The sequence below is a fragment of the Triturus cristatus genome, chromosome 3_1 (assembly GCF_964204655.1).
Source record: "Triturus cristatus chromosome 3_1, aTriCri1.1, whole genome shotgun sequence".
Classification (NCBI taxonomy): domain Eukaryota; kingdom Metazoa; phylum Chordata; class Amphibia; order Caudata; family Salamandridae; genus Triturus; species Triturus cristatus.
The window spans coordinates 1,061,373,590-1,061,394,181 of record NC_140583.1 but is presented as its reverse complement, the minus strand read 5'-3'; the positions used below and the strand labels follow the sequence as shown (position 1 = coordinate 1,061,394,181).

The following is a 20,592-nucleotide window of genomic DNA, read 5'->3' as shown; positions in this document are numbered from 1 at the left end:
AACATCCCAAGTGGAGTACTAAGTGATTATGGCTAACACTCCCTCTTGGCCGCCTTAGATGGCACATTTACACATATCACCCAGTGTAGAAAAGATGACTTCCAAGCATGCCTCACACGGGAAGCAGAAAGTTGACACCAAGCTACTCCTCACATTGATGTGAAAGTTGAACAATATCCACATCTCACCCAGGAGGACGTCTGCTGCTGCTCTCTGTGCATCTCAGGGGGTGGAGCGATGATAGGGTTCGGGTTAGGACCTCATTCTGAAGATGCAGGTGCTATGAGGCCAATTTTGTCTTGTTACTTGCTCCACCTTTTTACCACTCTCCCTTACTTTCACAGACCAGAGGCTTATATGGATGACGTGGAAATAGCCGCAAGCTTGGAAGAGGGTAAGCAGGCTGTTTGCCACTGTCCCAACACCCTTTGTGTCTTGTAGGGAGTTGTTTTAGTTATAGCTGCCTCACTTCTAAAAATGTTTACAGTGCATCTCATGATCTGTAGCTCTTAGTGTGTCCTGACTATATTATTAATAGTAACGCTTGTTATGGTACACTCTTACAGTGATCTATGTTTTTTAGCATTTCATGCTAATCTATGTTTTAGTTTATTCTGTGCTGAGCCATACTGTACTAATTACTTTCAGCTATATTGTCTCAAATGTTTTTGGTATGCTTATACTATACAACGTTTTTGATATTTTGTTATGTAACGCTTTGCTATAATATGGAAATTTATGATATGCTCGTTGCACTCTGTGCTAAAGTAAAGTATGTTATGGTACGCTAAACCATGTTCCGTTCTTGTGTGGTGTGTCACGCAGTTATCCACTATGGGAATGCTACATGTATCATTTTGCATGCACTTCTGTGTTATGCTATCCTGTGTTGTCATGCACTGTGTTTCTGGCATGCTACACTGCTTTATTGTACTACCTTATGCAAGTTCCATGTCGTTCTGTTTTACTGTTGCGTTGCTCTGCTGTCCTATATGTTGTGCAGATTCTCCATGCTTTGTAATGTCATTTGATGTTGTTTTCTGTTATCACAGTGTGCTTTCCTTATTTAGGTCTGGGTTTTCACTTCACAGCTGCCATAGAGACCTATTGCTTACAATATACATAGAGTGGGCTATAAATCCGCCCTTTTCAACAATTGGCTCACTTTGACCAGCCTCTTTATGCCTTTGGACTTTGTCAATGCATTATTTGGCCAGCCCAGTGGAGTATTTGTCACACACCTAATGCTATTGGCTGACTGGGTGCACCTTTCCGCCTCCTCTCGAATGCTTGCATTGAACTGCATGAGGGGCTACCTTAACCTGCAAAACTCCGTCTGCTCTTGCTAGCTTCCTCGTGTGTATATCGCTTTAGTGTACGTACAGTACATGCCTTAGCAAATCAAACACAGAAATATTAACTTTGCCATGCTTGTTTTGATTGTGTGTTGCAACACAGTATTTCGTAAAGCCTTTTTTTTTGTGCTTTAGGATTGTCAGCAACATTGATGCGTCCTTTCCTGAGCCGATGGGGCATGGGATGGTGGGGGAAGGTGCGCGGTTGTGAATCTGGCCATGCAGAATCCCCTGAACAAACTGGGCCCACACAAGGCCTTCCGACAAGTAGAGGCTATTAACAGGCATTACTATGGCACACCGGTGGTGGTATTGAGGCACTTTTTGTGGCACATGTATTTTAGGTGGAGTCATAGGGGCACATGCATCAAGAAATGCTTTTGCGAGTACTTAATTGCGATTATTAAGGAATCGCAATTAAGGACTATCAAAAGCCAATGCATGTAGAAATCGCTATTAAAATTGCGATTTCTGAGGAGGAGCCTAGCGCGCAACCAAGATGGCCGCGTAGGTGCGAGGCTCCCGAGGACCTCCGCGACCTCCTGAATTAATCCTGGCGATATCCTGTCCTTGTTGAGGGGACTGTGTCGGTGAACCCGAGCTGAGGCGCCACCCGTTTTTTGGGCTCGAATCGGACCCCGAACACCGGTGGGAGCATCGATTGAAGGTTGCGGCCTTCTCCTCGCCGGCCCCCCGGATTGGAGTAGTGGGGCGATCCGGGGACGAAGTGAATAACAGCGGCGAGCGGGGCTGGGCGACTCGCGTACCCCGCACTTTCACTTTCGCTTTTGCGCCCTCCTTGCCTCAGGCGGGGTCGGGCTGCGGAGCGGGGTGCGGTGGTGTTGCCTTGTCCAGGTGCCCGGCTGACCCGCCGGCGGTGGGTTGACCCGCGGCCCGGTGGTCGCCCCCGCCCCCCCCCCTGACACCCGTGATTTGGTGTGGCGGCCCGTTTGGAGATCTTGGCACGACGGTGGAAGGGCCAGCATGTCCACCAAACAAGATGGCGACCGGGCGAAGATGAAGACAACCCGCCGTGGCACGGCGCACCAGGCCAATAGTATGGATCGCTATACGCTCCAGAAGGGTTCTCCGGAGACATCGCGGTCATCCCTGGTGGGCCCGACGGAGGCTCCTGCCCAACCGGTGGATCTGACCCTCCGGGACGTCATGGGCGCTGTAGGAAGGTGGATATCTGACTATGGTTACCCCCAAATTTTTGCCTAGTGTCTAGCTGGTTTTTCGACTTAGTTGGCCTGAGATCCTGCCATTCAGGCTCTCAGGCTATCTGCTCTCTCTGTAAAATGGACTCCATGTACCCTAGGTACATACCCAATTGGTTGGATCACCCTGTCAGCCCCTGTACCAGTGTACACTAGGTACCCAGGGCATTGGTATATCCAAGGCCTGCCAGGGGCTGAAGCATGTATTATGCCACCCCAGGCTTGGCCTAACAATCTGACACAACTGGCTGATCACTCAGCTGGGGTAAGTTGGTGTAATCACCTCTTACTTAGGTGTAGTATACCTATACCTAAACTTAAATGGGACACCTGGTAACCTATAAGTCACTCCTATGGCAGGCCTTAACAATCCTGAAGGCAGAGTGCTTGGTTCCATGTGAGATGGTGCTCTGGCATGAGCTGAGCCTGTCTGCAGTGGTCGGAACAACTTCCTTCTACTGTTTCCAGATATCGTCATACCATATACTCTTAAGTGCATTATGAACCTCGCGGTTAAATGCTATCTTTGGTTTGGCTTTATCAAAACATGTCGAGTAAGGTGTCATACGAATTGGAATACTAACCCCTCGCCAATTCTGGCGACGGGGTTAGCATTCCACCCTTCTAGAGGGACACGACATGTACAGTGCCTGAAACCCGGGTAAAATCAGACATAGCCTCAGCTCCACAAAATGGATGCTGCCACCACAGACACAAGTCTGCCCTCCTGCTGCTGGGAGTCCTTCCAGCTTGGGAGGTGTGGACAAAGGGTTTCCTGCCAGGGGAGGTGCGTGCACCACCCCAGACAGGATTTTGTGTATTGGTCAGGTAGGGCTTGAAAGAAACCAGACATGCCTGTGGCTCACAAGGAGCCTCGGTGCATATGCCAGTTCAAACCGGTCCTGGGGCACACCAGTCCCGGGCCTGGGGCGAGCTGGACAAAGGATTGGGGGTGTAACCACCCCCCTTCCTGGTCCCACCCATAGGGAGGGACCTAGCAGGTAGTCCGGCCCCTAGAATCCGAATAAAGGTAGGAGCTGTGTCCTAAGACTTCAGACATCCTGGAATCAACTTGAAACTAAGAAGAAGACGGGAACTTCGACATTCTGCTGCACAGAAGACTGAAGAAAATCTCCCCTGTGGTCAGGGAGTGACCACCTTGCTAACGCAAGCACCATCCAGCGAATCACCGTCTGCTTTGCCGCCGCCTCCCGCCGGAGCCCGAGCCCAGAGACTGACAAGACCTGGACCTCCAGACCTCTCACCGCCCGATCCACAGTCCCTGAAAAGAGGAGACCCGTGGAGGCACCGAGACACGTGGAGCCAGCCATCTTGGAACGACTACGACAAGCTGACCAGTGCAACAACCGAGGCTCCCTCCAAGTTGTGCTTTGGGTCCTGAGAAGCCCAACCCTCGAGCAGCATCTGCACCAAAGGTGAGCCCTCCAGCATCTCCACGATCTGCGTGGGGCCCTTCTGCATTTTGCCACTCGACGCGCCTAACCGGTTGCTGGCCCGCTGGCTAGTGGCCATCTTGGCGACGAAATCTACGACAAACACCGCTGGTCTGGTTGCTCCAGACTGGCCCTTGCTCCCCTCCAAAGGAGCAATCCCTCTGACCTTGCTGGTCAGAACCAACAGCTGATTTCCGAATCCTCCTGCAATTGCTTTTGCCAAGGCTTGTTTGCTTCGATCAAGTCGCCGACACCGCCGACAGCGAGAGCCTGCGTGGGACAGCTCGTGAGCCGACTCCTGGACGTCGTCGACCTTCAGGGACCACGTGGCTGCGGAGACAAGCTACCCCTCATCACCTGTTTGCACCCGACATCGCCTGGTACCCACCTGGTGCCACGCTGGTCACTGGCTAGTGACTGTGAACACTGTCCCCTCTGCTTACAGGTCTTCAACATCTCCGATCCACTCTTGGATCCACCGCATCTCTTCCCGACCGACCGCCTGCAGCATCTTTGTCCCAGGCTCAACGGAACAGATAGAAGAAACCCGACGCACTTTGAGGCCTATGCACCCGCTTCCTGTGGGTGAGGTAAAGCTGGTACTCCGGTGCCCATGTGTAGTAATACATCTCTAGTGCCTGTGTTCCAAATCTTAAGTTCCTAGGTCATCCGGAAGATTCCTTTTGCAGTAACTTTGTACTTTTTACGCACCCATTGAAACCTATGGGAGCACGCGTGTGACTATTTGCTCTGCACACGCCACCCGTGGACCTCCTGGTCACTAACTGACGTTAGCTCCTTGTAGGCCCAGCGATTCTAGAGGCCCTAGGCCTTTTCCCTTTTCTGTTCGTGGTACTTATACCACTATTTTAGTATATGGTTCGAGTGGCCACCAGGGCCTATCCATATAAAGTGCAACTTCTGTGTATTCTGTGATAATCTTGTTTGACGATTTGTGCTCCTGTGCTCATAAAGAGACTAGGGGTAACTTTGATAAATAAATACATATATATTTTGAATATATATCTGTGTGGTGTCCTTTCATTGGTATAAAAGGGGGTTGCATTTGGTAAAACAGCTGGCTTAACACGCTTCACGAGTTTAGCCTCAAAGACTGCTTAGCCTACGCTACCACTAGGGCAGCTAGTCCAAAAAGGTTGACTTACAACCACACCATAAGGGTTGCTTGGCATGGTACAAGGTGATCACTTTAACTAGTGAGCATCATATACCAGGCCAACTTCTCACATTGGTGAGCAGCGGTTGGATTTGAGCTTGCTGTGTTTTACCATTGTATTCTCTTGGTTACCAATTGAAAGATCACATAGGTACCTGTAGGTACATATAAAACAAGATTAGATATACATAAGTTCTACTGAACTTAGTTGTTGTAGAGCAAAGGGAGTAGCACACCCTGACTACAACTACTAGATAGGTTTAGTAGGTAAACACAAGTGTAGGTAGATTGCAACACATCCACCCACACTTAAGAGCAATGGCCGGGGCAGAGGGGTCCACTGTACCCATCTCTGTTGAGAGTGACCCCCAGAGGGCAACATCCAGCTTTGCTACCCTTAATCAGAATGAGCTCAGGCATTTGGCAACTCTTAGAGGCCTTAAACAGCCCAAGAACCCTACCTCTGCTGAGCTCAGAGAACTCTTACAAAATGATGAGAATCAGAGAGAACTCAGGAAAGCTTCCCAGTTAGCCCCCTTAGGGTCAGGAACAGGAGGCCCCCCTTCTGAAGATGCCACAGAGGTACCCCCTTTCAATAGTCACCCCTTAGATGGGATGCCTACCACAGAGGAAGAAAGTGATGGGGATACAGATGTGAGTGGGGATGAAGGGAGAACTAGCCCAGTGCCAAGTGTTATACTTGGCCCAGCTAAACTAAGGCTATTGGGGACTGACAGTGGGTTCACCCCATTGGATCTCCCCAGTGGACTTAACACAGGGCTTGGAAGGCAAAGGAATCGCTCAGGTGACTCCAATGCTTCCCATGGCTCTAGAGGCTCTCAAGGTCACTCCAGAAGGAGACTGACCACCCCTCAGAGGAGGGAACATGAGGCCAGAATGCAGGAAGCCCAGCTGAGGATCAGGAAGCAGGAGCTAGAAGTAGCCCTGATGGAAGAAAAACTGAGCAAGGCTAGGCAGCATAGAGAGAGTGGGTCTATACCCACTGGTGGCAGCAATGTCCCTAGGGACAAAGATAGGGTCTTTGACAATAGGAACCTGTCCAAGATTGTGCCCCCCTACAAAAGTGGGGATGACATCCACAAATGGATGACTGCTCTTGAGAGAGCCTGCAAAGTGCAGCAGGTTCCTGAAGACCAGTGGGCAGCAATCTTATGGCTCTCCTTTGAGGGGAGAGGCAGAGATAGACTCCTCACTGTTAGAGAAGAGGATGTCAGAAATTACAGAGTCCTGAAGAGTGTCCTAGTTGATGGGTTAGGCTTAACCACTGAACAGTACAGGTTAATGTTCAGAGACACCCAGAAGACACAGACTCAGGACTGGTCTGAATATGTGGAATGTGCCACTAAGGCTTTGGAGGGTTGGTTGCTGGGAAGTAAGGTGTCGGATTATACAGGATTGTACAATTTGATGATGAGAGAGCAGATTTTAAGTAATTGTCAAAACCAGCTTCTCCATCAACACCTGGTAGACTCAGATTTGACCTCTCCCCAAGAATTGGGAAAGAGGGCAGATAAATGGGTCAGGACCAGGATCAGGCCTAAAAACCAGGGTGGTGACCAAAAGAAAGATACCACCAAGCCTCAAGAGAAGGGTGGGGATAAAGAAAAAGAGAAACCTTCCTCAGGGCCCCAAAACTCCACACAGGGTGGTGGGTCCCAAGCTCCCTCCTCTACCACAGCTAAAAAGCCCTACTGCCATGAGTGTAAAACTCCTGGGCATTGGAAAACTGACAGCGGTTGCCCAAGGGCTAAAAACAAAACTGTTCCTCCAATTACTCCTGTCACACCACCTATTACTGTCAGCAGTAATCCCCCAGGTGGTGGGAGTGCCCCCAGAAATCTGGGTGGGTTTACTTGGGGAACACAGGGGGACCCTGGCTTAGCCAATTCCCCTACAGCAACCACTCTTGTCTGTGATGGTGGCATGGGGTTTGCCAACTTCACTGCCTGTCCCAACACTTTGGGTAGGTACAGACAGGAGCCCTACATCAATGGTACAAAAGCTGAGGCCTACAGAGACACTGGGGCTAGCATCACAATGGTGGCCCATTGGCTAGTTCCCTCTGAGCAGCTTTTGCCCGGTTTCTCCTACCAGGTGACTAACATTGATGGCAAACAGAACAGTCATCCCATGGCAGAGGTATGTCTCAGCTGGGGAGGGGTCACTGGCCCTAAAAGGGTAGCAGTGTCCCCAACCTTGCCTGTAGACTGCTTACTGGGGAATGACTTAGAACTCTCAGCTTGGGCTGGAGTTGAACAAGACACCCATTCTAAAATGGTAGGCCTTTCACAAAAGGGTAGGGGGGTTGTGCCATTCACAACCCCTGTCCAAATAGATTTCCTCCCTGAAAAGGTTGGAAGGGCAGTGGTAGCCACAGCCCAGGCACAGACAGACTTCCCTGTAGGGACTGGCAGAGCTGTGACAGTCACAGCTCAAACACAAACTGAGTGCCCCCCTGAAAAGGTTGGCAAGGCTGTAATGGTCTCAGCCTATACTCAGACTGACATAGGTGTAGTGAAGCCTGAAACAATGGATCACTCCACACAAACTGAGAGTAGTGGGGAGGAAGAAAAGTCTCCCTCTCCCCAGACATTAGGAAAAGGTCAGCCTCCTCAGGGATCTGACCTCACCCCTTGTGAAGGAACTGCCCCAGAGGTAGCCAGGCCTGGCCTGGCAGAGCCTCTGATGTCAGTGGCCCCTTCCAAGGTGGGATCCAGTCTGGTGCAGGTAGCCTGCCTCTCTCTACCCTGCCTCAGTCAGCCCAGGGCTGCAGAGGTCAGGGAGGCCAGTGGACCCCCAGAGGGCCCCTGTCCACAAGAACCCCCCCATCAAAAGAATGAGGATTGCCTGGCTAGTAGCCCTAGTCAGGTGATGGGTAAAAACATTCCTGAGGGATCTCCTTTACAGGTAGTTAGGGACCTCCCCCAGGGGGATTCTGTTGGGCACAGGCAAACATGGGACCTTAGGGCCCCAAACCTGACCTGTCCCTCCAGTAAGCCCACAAAAGGGACCCAGCCTCCAGCTTTAGGTAACCAGAGGCTGACCCTGAGAGCACAGTGCAACTCAGTTAAAGAAAGAAAGGCATCCATGGTGGAGGATGATTGGAGGAGGCTGAGGCCTCACTTTGAGGACACTCACTTCAGTACTCCATCTCAACACCAGCCTTTTACTTTGCCAAGACACACCACAGGTAGAGATTCCCTATGGTGGAGACCCTCTGATACCCTTAGTGTGAGGGATTGCTTAGTGGACCATGAGACAGGGGGTAACCATGCCAGTGCTGGTTCCTCCTTATATGGCCACTTGGGCAATATAGGCTTACCTGGTCAAGGTCAGCCTTATCTCCCTTCGTTTGGGGGGGGGTTGTGTAGGAAGGTGGATATCTGACTATGGTTACCCCCAAATTTTTGCCTAGTGTCTAGCTGGTTTTTCGACTTAGTTGGCCTGAGATCCTGCCATTCAGGCTCTCAGGCTATCTGCTCTCTCTGTAAAATGGACTCCATGTACCCTAGGTACATACCCAATTGGTTGGATCACCCTGTCAGCCCCTGTACCAGTGTACACTAGGTACCCAGGGCATTGGTATATCCAAGGCCTGCCAGGGGCTGAAGCATGTATTATGCCACCCCAGGCTTGGCCTAACAATCTGACACAACTGGCTGATCACTCAGCTGGGGTAAGTTGGTGTAATCACCTCTTACTTAGGTGTAGTATACCTATACCTAAACTTAAATGGGACACCTGGTAACCTATAAGTCACTCCTATGGCAGGCCTTAACAATCCTGAAGGCAGAGTGCTTGGTTCCATGTGAGATGGTGCTCTGGCATGAGCTGAGCCTGTCTGCAGTGGTCGGAACAACTTCCTTCTACTGTTTCCAGATATCGTCATACCATATACTCTTAAGTGCATTATGAACCTCGCGGTTAAATGCTATCTTTGGTTTGGCTTTATCAAAACATGTCGAGTAAGGTGTCATACGAATTGGAATACTAACCCCTCGCCAATTCTGGCGACGGGGTTAGCATTCCACCCTTCTAGAGGGACACGACATGTACAGTGCCTGAAACCCGGGTAAAATCAGACATAGCCTCAGCTCCACAAAATGGATGCTGCCACCACAGACACAAGTCTGCCCTCCTGCTGCTGGGAGTCCTTCCAGCTTGGGAGGTGTGGACAAAGGGTTTCCTGCCAGGGGAGGTGCGTGCACCACCCCAGACAGGATTTTGTGTATTGGTCAGGTAGGGCTTGAAAGAAACCAGACATGCCTGTGGCTCACAAGGAGCCTCGGTGCATATGCCAGTTCAAACCGGTCCTGGGGCACACCAGTCCCGGGCCTGGGGCGAGCTGGACAAAGGATTGGGGGTGTAACCACCCCCCTTCCTGGTCCCACCCATAGGGAGGGACCTAGCAGGTAGTCCGGCCCCTAGAATCCGAATAAAGGTAGGAGCTGTGTCCTAAGACTTCAGACATCCTGGAATCAACTTGAAACTAAGAAGAAGACGGGAACTTCGACATTCTGCTGCACAGAAGACTGAAGAAAATCTCCCCTGTGGTCAGGGAGTGACCACCTTGCTAACGCAAGCACCATCCAGCGAATCACCGTCTGCTTTGCCGCCGCCTCCCGCCGGAGCCCGAGCCCAGAGACTGACAAGACCTGGACCTCCAGACCTCTCACCGCCCGATCCACAGTCCCTGAAAAGAGGAGACCCGTGGAGGCACCGAGACACGTGGAGCCAGCCATCTTGGAACGACTACGACAAGCTGACCAGTGCAACAACCGAGGCTCCCTCCAAGTTGTGCTTTGGGTCCTGAGAAGCCCAACCCTCGAGCAGCATCTGCACCAAAGGTGAGCCCTCCAGCATCTCCACGATCTGCGTGGGGCCCTTCTGCATTTTGCCACTCGACGCGCCTAACCGGTTGCTGGCCCGCTGGCTAGTGGCCATCTTGGCGACGAAATCTACGACAAACACCGCTGGTCTGGTTGCTCCAGACTGGCCCTTGCTCCCCTCCAAAGGAGCAATCCCTCTGACCTTGCTGGTCAGAACCAACAGCTGATTTCCGAATCCTCCTGCAATTGCTTTTGCCAAGGCTTGTTTGCTTCGATCAAGTCGCCGACACCGCCGACAGCGAGAGCCTGCGTGGGACAGCTCGTGAGCCGACTCCTGGACGTCGTCGACCTTCAGGGACCACGTGGCTGCGGAGACAAGCTACCCCTCATCACCTGTTTGCACCCGACATCGCCTGGTACCCACCTGGTGCCACGCTGGTCACTGGCTAGTGACTGTGAACACTGTCCCCTCTGCTTACAGGTCTTCAACATCTCCGATCCACTCTTGGATCCACCGCATCTCTTCCCGACCGACCGCCTGCAGCATCTTTGTCCCAGGCTCAACGGAACAGATAGAAGAAACCCGACGCACTTTGAGGCCTATGCACCCGCTTCCTGTGGGTGAGGTAAAGCTGGTACTCCGGTGCCCATGTGTAGTAATACATCTCTAGTGCCTGTGTTCCAAATCTTAAGTTCCTAGGTCATCCGGAAGATTCCTTTTGCAGTAACTTTGTACTTTTTACGCACCCATTGAAACCTATGGGAGCACGCGTGTGACTATTTGCTCTGCACACGCCACCCGTGGACCTCCTGGTCACTAACTGACGTTAGCTCCTTGTAGGCCCAGCGATTCTAGAGGCCCTAGGCCTTTTCCCTTTTCTGTTCGTGGTACTTATACCACTATTTTAGTATATGGTTCGAGTGGCCACCAGGGCCTATCCATATAAAGTGCAACTTCTGTGTATTCTGTGATAATCTTGTTTGACGATTTGTGCTCCTGTGCTCATAAAGAGACTAGGGGTAACTTTGATAAATAAATACATATATATTTTGAATATATATCTGTGTGGTGTCCTTTCATTGGTATAAAAGGGGGTTGCATTTGGTAAAACAGCTGGCTTAACACGCTTCACGAGTTTAGCCTCAAAGACTGCTTAGCCTACGCTACCACTAGGGCAGCTAGTCCAAAAAGGTTGACTTACAACCACACCATAAGGGTTGCTTGGCATGGTACAAGGTGATCACTTTAACTAGTGAGCATCATATACCAGGCCAACTTCTCACAGGCGCCATCGCAGAGATGAAGGCCTCAGTGGACCAGCGTTTCGATACCTTGGCGCAAAAAATTGACTCGGTCCTGGTGGATGTGGGCCTTGTGAGGGCAGACTTGTCAAAAACGAACGACCGAGTTGACTCCCTGGCCCACACCACAACGAGCCTCACTACGGACGTGGTGGCCCTCCAGAAGGAGGTGCGCCGGCTTGGCCAGGCGAGCGCCCTGATGGACCGGCGACTGGAGGATTCCGAGGGTCGGGCCCGGAGGAACAATGTTCGCATTATTGGTGTGCCGGAGGGCCGAGAGGCGGAGGCGGCAGATCTCTTCGTGGAAGAACTGATCCTGACCCATCTCCAGCCCCGGGGGCTGAGTAAGCTTTTTGCGGTGGAGCGTGCCCACCGGGTCCCTGGGGGCCGCCCCAAGACCGGTGCCCCGCCGCGGCCTATTATTGCCCGGATTTTTAATTTCCGGGACAGAGACGCCATCCTCCAGACCTCCAGGCAACAGGGACCGGTCAGGCTGGACAACATGGATGTACACTTCTACCCAGACTTTACTCCGGCGGTCCAGAAGCAGCGACAGAGCTTTCTTGGTATTAAACGTCGCCTAAGGGACCTAAACCTCAAGTACTCAATGCTCTTTCCGGCTAAGCTGAGGGTGGAGGTGGATGGCCGTACGCACTTCTTCGACCGGCCCGAGGTGGCTGGGGACTGGTTAGATACTTTGCCTGGAGATCGGGGTGGGGGGGGCGCGGCTGGCGGGGAGGGCCCGCCGGATCAGAATTGAGGGGTGACTGTATAGGCCTTGCTCTGGATATTGTTCCTTTACCATATATTGCTTTCGTATGTTCCCCTCCCATGGAGGTCGGGTGGGGTCTGCTGGGGGCTTCCCTCCTCCTCGGGGGGACTAGTTAGTACTTAGCTATGGGGCGACAGGCACACTGCACTTTGGGGGGGCTGTCTGGGCTCATGCAGGGGTGCAGGGAGGGGGGAGTTCTGTTGGGACCGGGGGGTGGGGGGGGTGTGTTGTTTGTTAGCACCGCAAGGCAAACCCGCAACTGTTTTGTTGTTTTTAAGATGCTCGGTGGGGGGCGACCGATTGTTTTGACGTATGATGGGGGGTAGGGATTTGATTGTGTTGTCATGGAATGTTAACGGCCTGGGGGATAGGATTAAGCGTGGTGTGGTCCTGCAGTATTTAAAACGTATTTCTCCAGATGTTGTCTTCCTGCAGGAGACACACCTTATAGGTAACACCTTTCATGCAATGAATCGGCGGGGATATCGTTTGGCGGCCCACTCCGGCTTCACTTCGGGCTCGCGGGGCGTGGGTATTATGGTCAAGAACTCGCTCCCGTTGGAGATTGACGAGGTGCGCCATGATGAGAGGGGACGTTACACTGTTCTGGTGGGACGAATGGAGGGTAGAGTGTTTATCTTTATATCAGTGTACGTCCCGCCTGGGTTACAAGCCACTACATTTGCGGACCTGGGGCGCCTCCTTCTGGACCTTCCGGGTGGCCTGTTGGTGGTTGGAGGGGACTTTAACGCGGTTGCCTCTGGGTCTATGGATCGCCATCCCCCTAGGGACCTCCCCCGGGCACAGGCGTGGCTGCCCGGCCTTTTAGACACGCTGGGCCTGGTGGATTGCTGGCGCTTAAAGCATCCCGTATTGCAACAGTACACCTTCCACTCGGGGGCCCACGGTAGCCTCTCGCGGCTTGATTACATCCTTGTCCCGGCGGCCCAGGCAGGGAGGGTGGGGGAGGTGCGCCATTTGGCACGGGGTATCTCAGACCACTCCCCATTGTTGTTGCATTTCGATGTCTTCCCGAGGGGGGATGGCAGAGTGGCCCCGATCAATGCATGGTATTTGCGCGACCCCACCATTCGTGCCGACTTGATCAAATCCTTACAGCGCTATTTCGATGAGAATGTGGGGTCGGTCCCGTCTGCCATCTCCCTGTGGGAGGCTTTCAAGGTGGTTCTTAGAGGGGAGGCCCTCTCCTTTATTTCCAATGCCCGGCGGCGCGAGCGGGAGGAGGTGACCCGGGTTGAGGCCGAGATTGCAGAACTGGAGGGTGACCTGGGGAGCGGGGTAACAGACGCCAAGTTGCATGTTTTGCACTTAAAGCAGGCGGCCTATCGGGCCCTCGTCGCGGAGGCGGCCAGGGGCCTCAGTAGAGAGCAGCAGGGGCGATTGTATGATGTGGGTGACAAGGCTGGCAAATTGATTGCGTGGTTGGACAAGAGGGAAAGAGCGAGCCGCGTGGTGCCTTTGATTGAGAGCGTGGATGGTGTGTGCGTCACTGAGCCGGAAGCCATTGTCTCCTGCTTCGCGGATTATTTCCGCGAAGTCTACTCCCCGGTTTCTCCCTGCTCGGAGGAAGATTCCCATGCCTTGCTTCGGGACATCGCACTGCCCTCCCTTACGGTGGAGGACAGGGATTCGCTGGATGCCCCGCCCACCTCGGACGAAATTGCCTCGGCTATTCGCTCGGTTGCATCCGGCAAGGCCATGGGCCCCAATGGTATTCCCATTGAGCTATACAAGCTACGCCCGGATGTGTTGGCGCCCCACCTGCGCGCGATGTTCCTTGCGGCCCACTCGCAGGGCTCCCTCCCGCCGGACCAGCGTCTGGCTACAATTGTGGTGATCCATAAGGAGGGGAAGCCCCGTGAGCGGGTCACATCCTATAGGCCGATTTCGCTTCTGAACGCGGAGCCCAAAATCCTCGCCAAGGTGTTGGCCAACCGGTTGGTTGGCGTGGTGGGCGATTTGGTCCACCAAGACCAATCGGGCTTTATACCACACCGCAACACGGCGCTTAATCTGCGGCGCTTACACGGGGTGCTCGCGCGTGTCCCATTTGTGCGGGAGCCGGCCATCTTGGCGTCCTTGGACGCCACCATGGCGTTTGATACGCTCGAATGGCCATATATTTGGGCGATGCTGGCGAAGTTTGGGTTCGGCCCGGGTTTCGTCAGCTGGGTCAAATTGCTATACTCGGGCCCGTTGGCGCAGGTGGTGGTGAATGGGCGAGTATCTGCCCCATTCGCGCTGGGGCGGGGCACGCGACAGGGTTGTCCCCTGTCGCCTCTCCTGTTCGCCCTGGCCATGGAGCCCCTGGCGGAGTGGTTGCGGTGGCACCCTTCTATCCGTGGTCTCCGCTGGACCCCCGAGCATGAGGACCGCGTGTCCCTCTATGCTGACGATATCCTTTTGTATCTCGCCTCCCCGCGCAAGTCACTGATCGTCCTGGTTGATGTTTTGCGCTCCTTCGGTCGCAACTCAGGCCTGGTCATCAACTGGGCGAAATCCTGTGTCTATGTGCTCTCCGGGGAGGCCCCGGTCTTGCCACGGGACTGTCCGATCCAGATTGCCTCCCAGGGTTTCCGGTACCTGGGTATATATATCACTCTTGACCCGGAGGCCCGCTATGAGCGGAACTTGCTGCCCCCCCTCCAGCGTCTGAGGGAGGACGTGGTGCGCTGGCGGCGTCTGCCGCTCTCGCCGCTCGGCCGAGCGGCCTTATTTAAAATGATGTCCCTGCCGCGCTTCCTCTACGCCCTCCAGAATACCATGGACCTGGTCCCGGCACGCTACTTTCGCGAGGTGGAGGGCCTCCAGCGGCGCCTGTTCTGGGACGGGAGGCCGCGTATTGCTCTGGCTAAATTGACGCTCCCGTGGTACGATGGAGGGGTCGCCCTCCCGGACATCAAACGGTATTACTGGGCCTCCCAACTAGCTGCAATTAATCATGGCCTTTACGGGCCCGCCTTGAACCCGGCATTTGAGATGGACAGGACGCTTCTGCCCGGTGCCGATTATAATCGAGCGCTCTACTCTGGCGCGCCCGACTCCCGTTTGACGGGACCGACGCGTGTCATGGTGCGTGTCTGGCACGCGGCTAATGCAGCTATGGGGTGGAAGGACCGTTTGACCCGAGCGTCTCCGCTGTATGCATCTGAGAGGTTGGGCTCCCTGTGGACGTCGAAGGGCTTCGAGAAGTGGGACACGATCGGAATCAGCACGGTGGGAGATCTCTGGACGAGGGGGGGATTCAAAACTTTTGAGACGCTGCAGGCGGAGTTTCAGCTGCAGGGCAGTGAGTACTTTCGGTACCTACAGGTCCGCCATGCGCTGGGCTCCGTCTTCCCGGATGTTGCATCCATTCCGGAGTCTTCCCCCCTGGAGGACAGAGTGCTAGATGGCCATGTCCCGGACAGCACGATCTCCCTCATATACAAAAAATTGATTAACGATAGATCGTGTCTGCTGACTAGTCTCCGCGAGGCTTGGGTTGCCGACGGGCTGGAGCTGGACGACGAGGATTGGATCTCCGCGGTGGCCTCTCCGAAAGAGGTGGCCATCCCGGCTCGCCTTCGTTTCGTCCAGCTCAAGATCCTTCACCGGGTCTACGTGACGGGGCCAAGGCTTTTACGTATGGGTTTTGCCGGTGATGGAATGTGTAAGCGTGGCTGTGGTGCGTTGGCGACTTTCATGCATATACTGTGGGAGTGCCCGAAGGTGGAGCGATTCTGGCGTGGTGTGCATGAGGTTCTACGAATGGTTACGCGTGTCGCGCTGCTGCCTGAAGCGAGGAGATGCTTGCTGAATGTCTGGGAACCAAATGACTACTCGGTCCCGCAGGCGCGGTGGGTGACTCTGGGATACATGATAGCCAAGCGTGATATTGCCCAATTGTGGGGATCCCAGAGGCCCCCTGCGGTGTCGGCCTGGAAAGAGCATATGGATTGGTGTATGTTTCGTGAAAAGGTGGTGTATGTGGCGAGGGGTAAGCCTGGGGCGTGGATGAAACTCTGGGGCCCCTGGAACGCCTACCGCGGGGGTATTTGTGAGCCGCCGCTGCTACCGGCGGCCTCGCCGGCTCCGTCTCCCTAGATGGCGCCCCTCCCTTGGCCGCGGGCGCGCGGTCCCCCAGTCCCTGATCTACTCCCGTCCCCCTCTTCAGAATTTTGCTGCTGGTTTGGATCCCCCACTTATGGAGCACGTGTTGTCACTTTGGATTGAGGGTTGCCTTGCGGTTGTGGTTTGTTTACGTTGTTTTGCTTTAAGAAAATGGAACCGTACTGTGGGCATGGAGCTGTGAGGCCTGCACCATTGATCACTCCTGTCTTCCTACTGTGCACCGCTGAGAAAGTTTTTTGCTGTATGTATGTAATATGCTTTTGATGCTCTAGCGGCCGGCCGTGTGGTTGTAGGCCCATACCTGTAACTTCTATAAACTGCAATAAACGGTTTAAAAAAAAAAAAAAAAAAAAAAAAAAAAAATTGCGATTTCTAAACATTCCTAAATTGCGAGTCGAAATTAAGGAATTTCTTCCCATTCATGCCTATGGACCCATAGGAATGAATGGGAAATTGCATGCGCAATTTGCGAGAACCAATAGGTACTCGCAAATTGCGCATGCAATTGCAAGGGTGCAAAGGTGTCAAAAATGACACCCTGTTGCACCCCTGAAATTGTGATGTGCACCCATGTTGCGCACACACATGCCCCAAGGGCGTGTGTGTGTGTAACCTGAAACCTTGAAAAATGCACTTTAGTGTATTTTTTAACGTTTTTGCAAAATACAGACCAGAGTAATTTCTCTGTATTTTGCGGCCCAAATAGCGAATTCGCTATTTCTAAGGGGTACATGGATTGCATTTAAGGAATCGCAAATTGCGATTCCTTAAATGCAATCACAATTTAAGAAATCGCAATAAATTGTGATTTCTTAAATTGCGAGTGCCTTTCACTTTGATGCATCGCAAAAGGCCAACACATATATTTTGTCAATCGGTCATCTTGCCCCACAACTTCATCAGAGCGAGAACAAAACAAAGCCTCAATTTTACATAGGCCAGATAGATGTCCTTACTATGAATACTATCATTCTGCGACATGATGTGACATTTTGTGGAAACCTATGCGTCACAATCGGTGTACAGTTTCTGGTCCTCTGTCATTGTAGGTACAGTTTGCGCTACAACGTATACACAAGAGCATATCAAGCCTGGTGGGGCCACAAAGATGCCTGTACCATCCAAAGAAAAAAAAAAGGCATACATGCAACCAATCAAAAGTCACGGGCCAAGAAGCCCCAACGAAGAGGCATGTGTTGGTAGTGGGCAATGGAGCAATAAAGATTGGACACGTGACATCAACAAACTTTGACATTTGTGAAATAGTTTTCATATAGTTCCATGCAATTGTGTGTGCTTAAGGAATTTTGCTGGTCATAAAACCGTAGGGTGTATTGAGGGTGTGGGGTGAACGTCTTCTCTGTGAGTACCGCATTATAGATTCACTCTAACATAGATATTGTGTGAGATGATAATTGAGCGCCAGGAGTTCTTAATCACCCATGTTTGAAGTACTTTAAAGGCATCTACAGGTTTCTATGACAGCATCCAATAGATACCTGATTTGGTCATCCCAAAGTCTGTAGTAAAACCGTTATAGGTACGTATTAATTACATCTAAACGTATTTAAGTAATCTATGGACCTTTGTTAAAGGATATATTTAGGAATGTATGCCATCTAAAAGTGTGTATTTTAGCCATATATAGGTGTGTATCAAAGTCTTTACATGTTTTTATTACATTAATCCATAGGCATTTTTAGATGCGAGTATTTAAGCGATCTATACACTTGCATTAAAGCCATCTGTGATCTTTAAAAGCCTATATTTGGCCTTAATAAAGTCATCAATACGTCTGTATAAATGTAATCTTCAGTCTTGTATTAAAGACATCTGAACAGCTGTAGTAAGGGCATCTATATGTCTGTTGCAAAGCCAAACTACAGACCTGCATTAAATCCACCTATAGGTCAATCGAAAAGGCATATACAGATGACTTTATTACAGGCTCACATTTTTTTTTTAATAAATACTTTCAGGTGTTATTGATATAGATCTATAGATTGCTCCTTATTTTCCTATGTTCAACTTTAATATACACGCAAAGATGACTACATTGAAGGCCTAAATGCGATGGTTTAAGGCCATCTAGAGAAACTTCAAGCCCTCTACTGGTCTGTAATAAAGTGGTCTTAGGTTTTTATAAAAGTTAACTATAGGTCTTTAATAAAGTCATGTAAAGTAAGAAAGTATTGAAGATTTTTTTGGGGGGGAACTTTTTTTTAAACTTATTTTTATTATACTACTGCATTGTTAAACACAGAAATTATAACATTCTACATTTACACATAGTCTACCCATGAGGTCTCAACATGGATTACATTGCAGTATACGTGGTGTATTAAAGTTATTTATAGTCATGTAGTGAAGCCTCTTATTGCTGTCTAACTAATTCTTCTTTAGTCCTTTCTTAAAGCCCTCTACAAGTCTCCATTTAAAGTCATCTGTAGGTCTGTATTAATGTCATCTTAAAGTAATATAAGGTGTGTATTAAGCCATTTATAGGACTGTATAAAGTAACCTAAAGATTTATGTTAAAGTAATCTATCAACCTGTATTATGGTAGTCCGTAGGCCTTTATTCTGGCCATGTACAGAGCAGTTTTAAAGCCAGCCTTACTCCTGATAGTCACGTTTGATTAACAGTTTGTGCACACTATGTCACTCACATATATGAATCTTATCTTATTGTTCAGCATCGTCTTATGTAATCTTTTCAACTACTCTGTTTTGGTTGGCCTACCCATCTTAGTGAAAGTCTGAACACACTATCTCCCTTACAGGTCCCAGACAGACCCTCTATGCAGAGCTCAAGGCAGCCGCAGAGTCCGGTTGGGACTTTTCTTCCCGCTGGTTCATAGGTTCGAATGCAAGCCAAGCCACCCTCACTGACACGCGGACCAGCACCATAGTACCTGTCGATCTCAATGCCATACTGTGTCGGGTTGAGCAGCTGTTGGCTAACTTCCATGGCATGCTGGGTAAGTCCCTGGCCTTTGACCTTCTCCTAGACTTCCTGCAAAGTTACTTAGATATTGTGCCTGTGAGCAGTTCCCAACTCTGACTACCCCTTTGTTAAAACCATGAAATCCTAGGCATTATGTTCTTCAAATAACAGCAGAGCATTATCCCCATCCAACGTAACCTTGCTAGTTAACATCAGTTAACATTGGTGGATGAAATGACTATGCATGCCATTACTATGCATGCCTTTACAACGTGTCTATTGCAGCGCATATGCCTTCACCAGGAAACGCTTTACCACGCATATGCCTTTACCATGCATGCCTTTAGAACAATGATGTGAGTATTTTACAGTTGTATATAGTCCCTTTGGCTCCAGAGGGTCCTTGAGGGCCAACTATCCCTCCTTTAACCTACAGTAATGCCCACACAACGGGATTGCTGAGAGGTCTTTGGAGGCCATGCCCCCTTTCTCCACCACTCTGCAAACACGTCTCCTGGTGCACTGCTGGTTGGAGGATAAAGTTGGAAGTGTTGAACAGATGACATCCGTTAAAATATCAACAACGAGCCGTGCATGCTAGGCTGTGGTTCACGGTCAAGCCTTTTGATTCACAACCCAAACAAGCTCTTCTTGTAAGAAAAACGCAGACAATACAGTGAGAGTAAGTCCATATAGGTAGCGGATGCTGCCTAATCCCGAAGAAACTATTTGGCTACCCACGAAAGTGATATAATCTACCTCATTTTACAGTGTCCTACACAAAGCACCACAACCCTGAGGAAGACATTCTTTGAATTTTTCTGGTCCCCACTCACGAAGGTCAAAACGCGTCAGCAAACACCCCCCCTTTTTCACTTGCTTCTTTTCCCTGCACGAGGTCAAGAGTTTTAACATGCCACAACTGATTGGAAACTACATGAAATGTATAAGTAAACCTATTAATTGAGGTTTATCGGTGTTCAACATGTATCAATGTGATCTCTGACCTCCCTTTTCTTGGACCGTGTATTCTTTTCTGATCGAGGAAAAACGCTGTATGACTTTCCCGATTTATATTGTGTAATTAGTATTTAGGACCAAGAAGATGTAAATAGCTGCTTCAAAGTATAGATCGGAAGTCACTTTGTATGTGTACTGCTTATGAGTTTATAATATTGTATATAGACTGCAATAAGATTTGCGATGATGAAATGTTATTGATAAAACATAAAAAAACAAAAAAAGAGGTTATAGATATAAATATGGGAATTAAAAAATTCACCTTTTCTATAAAATTATCAATTTGCTGGTGATTACCTTCTTTACTCAGATTCACAGTTGTAAAATTGTTTTGGAAGCAATGTTGTTCTTTTGTTGAACGG

The 20,592-nt window shown here is 50.7% G+C and overlaps 1 protein-coding gene across 2 annotated transcripts in view; it reads left to right on the top strand.

Moving 5' to 3' along the window:
- The window catches only part of TREH (trehalase), a 281,145-nt gene that overhangs the window by 200,750 nt on the left and 59,803 nt on the right, over positions 1-20,592 (top strand). For both annotated transcript variants that reach the window (XM_085645871.1, XM_085645870.1), the window contains exons 10-11: positions 345-394; positions 19,047-19,244. In XM_085645871.1, coding sequence (XP_085501997.1) covers positions 345-394; positions 19,047-19,244 — 248 coding nt within the window. The remainder of the gene's footprint in view (positions 1-344; positions 395-19,046; positions 19,245-20,592) is intronic.